Source organism: Sebastes umbrosus, chromosome 10, assembly GCF_015220745.1.
Source record: "Sebastes umbrosus isolate fSebUmb1 chromosome 10, fSebUmb1.pri, whole genome shotgun sequence".
NCBI classification, from domain to species: domain Eukaryota; kingdom Metazoa; phylum Chordata; class Actinopteri; order Perciformes; family Sebastidae; genus Sebastes; species Sebastes umbrosus.
The window spans coordinates 2,471,191-2,477,656 of NC_051278.1; the positions used below are offsets into that span (position 1 = coordinate 2,471,191).

The 6,466-nt window shown below is 40.2% G+C and overlaps 1 protein-coding gene across 1 annotated transcript in view; it reads left to right on the top strand.

The window, feature by feature from the left end:
• Positions 1–3,935, top strand: part of crls1 (cardiolipin synthase 1) — a 7,471-nt gene extending 3,536 nt beyond the window's left edge. Inside the window, exons 3-7 of the mRNA XM_037782874.1 lie at positions 339–468; positions 624–709; positions 794–862; positions 1,960–2,051; positions 3,426–3,935. Coding sequence (XP_037638802.1) covers positions 339–468; positions 624–709; positions 794–862; positions 1,960–2,051; positions 3,426–3,519 — 471 coding nt within the window. The 3' untranslated portion in view covers positions 3,520–3,935. The remainder of the gene's footprint in view (positions 1–338; positions 469–623; positions 710–793; positions 863–1,959; positions 2,052–3,425) is intronic.
• The last annotated feature ends 2,531 nt before the right edge of the window (positions 3,936–6,466 follow it).

Consider the following 6,466-nt stretch of genomic DNA (forward strand, 5'->3'; position numbering starts at 1 on the left):
CTTTCAGTTATTTCTAAACTTAGCACAGCTAACGTTGACTCAGCTAGTGCTAGCGTTCACATTATTCATAACCATATTGATTAGTTTACTTTGGTAACCTACGTCACTGCTTTCTGCTAACAGCTGAGTGGGCGTTTCTATTTTGAAACCCTGGAAAAGCACGTAGATGGACCCGCCCTTTAAGACAGGGAACATTACCTTAAATTATTCAGCTTTGATTTCTGTCTTGATATTAATCAGAGTGACAAATGAATAAACAGCCTACATGATGATTTTGATTAACATGTTTGTTTAAGAGCATGTATTAACATGTCTTCATCTCTTTCTGTTTCACTCAGTTGGACGGTTACATCGCCAGAACGTGGCCCACTCAAAAGTCGGCGTTGGGTAGCGCTCTCGACCCGTTGGCTGACAAGATTCTCATCAGTTTTTTATATGTCAGTCTCACCTATGCTGAGCTTATACCAGGTATTATATTTATTTATTTCAGTATGTAAGATCAAATGATCAATGACAGTGTTAAATAGCTGCATTTCTTTTAAGTGTTTTTCCATTTTATTGTATTTCATATTCTAGCGATGTGTATTAAAAGGTTATTTATTGTGTTGTTTCTTCTGTTTTAGCTCTCCTGACCGCTCTAGTGATTTCCAGAGACATTGGTTTGATAGCTGCTGTCTTCTGGGTCAGATACAAGACTGTACCTCCACCGGTGAGACGAGATACATTTCACCGTCCTCTATAGGAGAGGAAGGAAATCAATGTACTGAACAATTCTTCCTATTTTTTCCTCCAGGTGACCCTTAGCAAGTTTTTTAACCCCTGCTACACCACAGCACAGCTCAAGCCCACACTCTTCAGCAAGGTGACACACACACACAACCACCCACTCTCGCTGTGCACTACACTGAACATTTTGTACATCTCTGTACTTAAGTGGAGATTTAGCAACAATATAGCCTTAAAGGGATAGTTTGAGTGTTTTTGAAGTGCGGTTGTATGAGGTACTTATCCACAGTCAGTGTATTACCTACAGTAGATGGAGTTTGAGTACCAGAACGGGAACAAAGTAATATACTGCTGTGGACAGAGGCAGCAGCAAAACGCATTTTAGACACCTAAAAAAAATCAATATCAGATTAAGTGTACGCTATATTTAGAATATTTTCATTGCACAGCTATACAATCTACGTGTCCGACGGGGAACTGACCCCGTTATCTATGCTCTCGCCAAAGAAACCAGAATCCATTGAAAAAAACAGTAATTATACTTCACAGAATACGGGAGTTGCTGGTCTACCGCTGCCTCGATCTGTTAGTTTGTGTTATTGTGAGACTGGTTAGTTTAAATTCATCAAAGTCACACAACAGCACAAACAAACTAACTGATATCGATACCAAGCATAGCAACAGCTTCAGTGCTCCATCGGAAAGGGCTGTCTGACTGCAAAGTAAAGCAGCGAAAATATTCTAAATTTAGCGTACACTTCAACTGATATTAATTCTTTTAGGTGTCTAAAATACTGTCCACTTTGAGCACTGATCACTGCACATGTAAACATACAGGCTTGTAAATACTTCAGTCAGGAAAGAAACCAAACCAGGAGATCTAAAACTGCACTGTCAAAAAATGCTCATCTTGTTGATGGAAAAGTTATTCCCTTCATCCATCATTTTGAATTTGAGTCCACAATACTTTGAATATGAAAATCTGTTGTGCAAAAACACATTAAAATTCACTGTCAAAATATTCCTTCATGGCTCCCCCACAAACTCTGCATAATGTATTCTGTTACCTGGCAGGCAGGAGTAGTTTTGTTCTTGGAACCAGCCACAACTCTTGTCACATACTCAACAGGTTTTCCAAAAAATAATGAGCCAAACTTCATTTGTTAGAGAAGCAGGTAATGTGTGGATGTGAACGGTTTTTATTCTGACTTTGTGTGTGTATTGTTTTGTTAGGTGAACACAGCCATCCAGCTCCTTCTGGTTGCATCCTCTCTGGCTGCTCCAGTCTTCCAGTATACAGACAGTGTCCTGCTGCAGTGCTTATGGTAAACCACACACACCCTACACTGTGTACACACAGGTCTCACACACCTGACTTTAATATCCATAATGTCCTTTACTTTATAGTGTATTGGTTCCAACAAAAAATATTTATTGTGCAAAGGGCTTTTGAATGCTAATGGTTTCATCTCTGCTGGAACAAACAGCATTTATGTGCTTGACAGAGTGTTCAGGTTAAGTGCACTGACTCATTCCAATCTACAACGCCGAGTGGGTTGGAGTAGAGATCCGACTCAGGACAAACATTTTATTGTGTCACAGTAACCTACATTTTTATACAAATGTTAAACTAATCTACACAAGAACAGGCATCTGTATTTTTCTTGCTCATTCATTGTACTTTTAGATTTAATTATACCCCTGCGACAACGTAGTCCTTCCGTCCGTTCGCGTGTCACACTTTCGTTTCCGGAGCAGAACTCGGAAACTATTTAACATAGGAACTTCAAATTTGGTATCATGGTTGACGGTGTGGTCTAGTTTGCCTTTTGGGGGGTTTGAAGTCCAGGGTGCCCAATTTTTTGAGATTTTGGCCAAAAAATGTGATTTTCTTTTTCCACTTCAATTTGGTTTCCGGAGTAGAACTCGTTCCATTAGTTCCAAAATCGCAAAACCTTTGGCCCTACTTGAGTAGGGGTCAAGCAGTGAGCGGGGGGGTTTGTGAGCCATGCTCACTTCTGCCTTCTTTTCTCGCCGTTTATTTTTAGGGCGGCCCCCCTCTCAGTCGATTAGTCGGCTAATCATTTATGGATGAATTAAATTTTAAAAATAAGTTTATAAAATTATGTTTCAAAACACTTTATATATTACCATTTCATCTAATAGCATGCATTGCTTCTGCAATGTCTCCCTTGACTCTACCACTGCACAAAAAAACACACAATACAATTTTAATTCCAGTTTAATATCCTGTACAATATCAACATTTCATATTTCATGTGCATAATGTCTGTCTACTACTATATCTGTACATATTTTATATTTTTTATATTTTGCTTTGTTACAGTTTACTTATTGTTATATCTTTATTGATTACGTACTATTTATTATGTCTTTTTCTGTTTTTTATTGATGCCTTTTGTTTGCACTGTCCCCTTTGCTGCTGTAACATTGCAAATGTACCCACTGTGGAACTAATACAGGATTATCTTATCTTAATAATTTGATACATTGTTTTTAAATGTATCAATTGATTAATCAATAATAATAACATATATAATAATAATAATAATAATCTACACAATAAAAACTTGCTACAATGGGGAAATTATGCTGTTGGCATTTAAAATAAACTAATTTGACCAATCAGATGAATAGAACTGGTATTCTAATTACAGTACATGTGTATTATATTTCAGGTATGTTACCGCGGTGACGACAGCAGCGTCAGGCTATAGCTACTGGCACTACGGCCGCAAGACTGTCCAGGTGCTAAACACCAGATCACCATGACAACCACACCAGGAAACACGCAGAGACACTGATCAGCCGCGGCAAAAAGTCGGACAGACAGACGGATGGACGATCGCCAGGAGCTCTGAAACCAAGTAGTTGTGACAGCCATGTATGAGTCGCCATGGCAACGACACACGGAAACCAACTGAGGACGCAGATGGTTTACTGCAACACTACAGAAACGCCTAACAGCGGCTCTGCCACTGGACTGGCTGCGGACTAGAGACACATGCACACACATAGAAACAAATATAGACCTCCCACACACACACACATATACATGTCCAGTATATGTTAAGTCATCTGGTCAGAGCTTCTATTTTTTCTTAGTTTTCAATCAAGAGGATGCAATGTCAACACGATTGTTAGTTTTGTAAACCAATGATTTATGATTAAAACAGAAAATCTGCTTTGGTTTGTCTCTGTGTGTGTGTGTGTGTGTGTGTGTGTGTGTGCGTGCGTGCATGTGACTGCAGGGCTGGTTTTTCTTTAATCTCAGGAGACACAAATCTGACAGTCCATCCATTTTTAAATCAGCCATCGGAGGATTAAAGACGGGGTATAAAACTGCCATGACGTGCTACCAGTGTTGCACAGGACCTGCAATCTTAGTCCTGATTCCTAATGCTGAATGCTCCTAATGCTGAAGCTGCAAATTATTATCCTTATTTAGTAGCGCAGAAACGATTACATTCATAAATTAATATGAATTGTACTAGCGTGTAATTTTTAGAATCATCTGAAGCATTTTTCTTTGCAAGAAACGCCTAAAATAGACTTGTTCCAGCTCCTTCAATGTGAGCATTTGCTGCTTTTCTGTGTTTCATGTCACCATAAATATTCAATATATTTGCGTTTTGGACTGTGTGAGGGACATTTGAAAACCTCACCTTCAGGTCTGAGAAACTGACCATCATTTTTCATTATTTTCTGACACTCTATGGATTAAACAAGAAAAGAAACGACAGATTAATCAATGGTGAAAATAATCGTTAGTTACAGCCCTGTTATTGATTAGGCTGGGATTTGTATTGTTATGCCTCTGTGCCGGCGACAGTTGTGGCCGGAGGCATCATGCGTTCCGGTTGTCCGTCCGCCTGTCCGGCTCGTGAACGTGATATCTCAGGAACTCCTGGAGGGAATTTGCAAAAATGTCCACTTGGACTCAACGAGGTCAAAGGTAACTGTGATCTCACAAAATACATTTTTGTCAATAACTCAAGAATTCATATGCTAAATTGTGACAATGTCAACCAAATGTGTAACAGCATGAAGTGATGACATTTTGGACAGACATGGATGTAAACTGCAACTTGACTGGTTGGCGGAGGCGTACAACCGCGAGGCGGTAATTCTAGTTCATTTAGGTACAGTGTGTAGTATTTGGCGACATCTAGCGGTGTAGTTGCAGATTGCAACCAACTGAGTACCCCTCTGCTCGCTCCTCCCTTTCCAAAAATGCGGTAACATGAGTTACCGTGTGCCAAATCGTGGTAACACCGTTCATCTCGCTCAGAGACCACCCTTACCATTGTTACACTACTTTAGATGCAATGGACGTCAGACGGCGGCTGGCGGTACCACAGTCTTTCACTCTGCGGCTCACATTACCGCACTTTCACAAGCGTGTCGGAGAACTACGGTGGCCTTCAGCGTCATCTCTCTCTAGAGCCAGAGTTCGGTTTTGTCCGGACTCCGTGAAGAGGACCCGCTCCCTATGTAGATATGATGGACTCATTCTAAGCTAACGAAAACACAACGATTCCTAGTTTCAGGTGATTATACACGAATGAAAACGTAGTTATGAATATTGTACTCCGTCTCTGCTAATAGATTCCCCTAAATGCTTCATAATGGTCACTTCATTGTCAGAAAGTAGTGAAACATGCCCATCACAAGTTTCCAGTAACGTCAATCTGACTGGGCATGGCTTTTAGGTGAAATCTGTATATATATATACACATATATAATATTTGCTGCCTCTGATTTAGTGAAGAGCCAAAGGTGGCATCTTAAAATTGTGTATTTTGTTGCACCAACAGTCAAACCTCTAAAGATATTGCATTTAAAATAATATAAAAACGGACAAAATCAGCAAAACATCCCATTTGAGCGAGCTAGCCAGCTACACGCAGTGAATGTTTGACATTAGTGTTCGATAAAAGACATTAAAACTTTTCTCTTATTGTTTCAGCGCTGATGTATTTGTCTGTTACTCAGGTGCAGCACTCATATCTGAATCATCTGCTCATTTCCCTGCTCACTGTTATGCTTATTAAAAGAACCACAAAGGCCACAGAGCTCCTTTTCTAAGTTCCTCCATTCTCAAGATCAATAAGCCCAATAAGCCGGAGGTTATTTGGAGACACCAGCTACTCCTACTGAACTCCTCTGGCGATTGTATCAGACTCCACTGCTTATTTTCCCCCTCAAGTAAACTAGTGCGTTGAGGGAAACTTGGCAGCGTAACCTTTTCAACTCTCCCACTTACTTCCCGGCAATTTTCTGCACCACTTGGGTAATGCTGTTTCATTACTGACCGTGTGCCGATGACTGCCAGGCTTGTGCGAGTTGTTTTCGTGGCCTTGTGTGGGATGCCTGCTCATTATCTCCTCGCTGAATAATTTAAAAAGAGTCTCATTCTAAACTGAGATATCCATCACTGGGAACAAATTGATACCTACGCTCATTAAACAAGTGCTTAAAGAAGTTCTGCTGCTTTTTTATTAGATTTTATTAGATAGTTCCTTAAGTCCATATTTGAAAACACAGATTGGAAGTGTGTAATTTGGAAGCAGTGGATGATGCCCCACAGGCTTCTCATGCAGTGTTTGGGGAAAGCTGTTTAATTAGCAGTGCCTCAGAGATGAAAGCTTAAAATGAATCAAACCGCTCTCGGTGGTGAACTTCTACTTTACCAGGCTGCGTGCGCTCATGATTGACA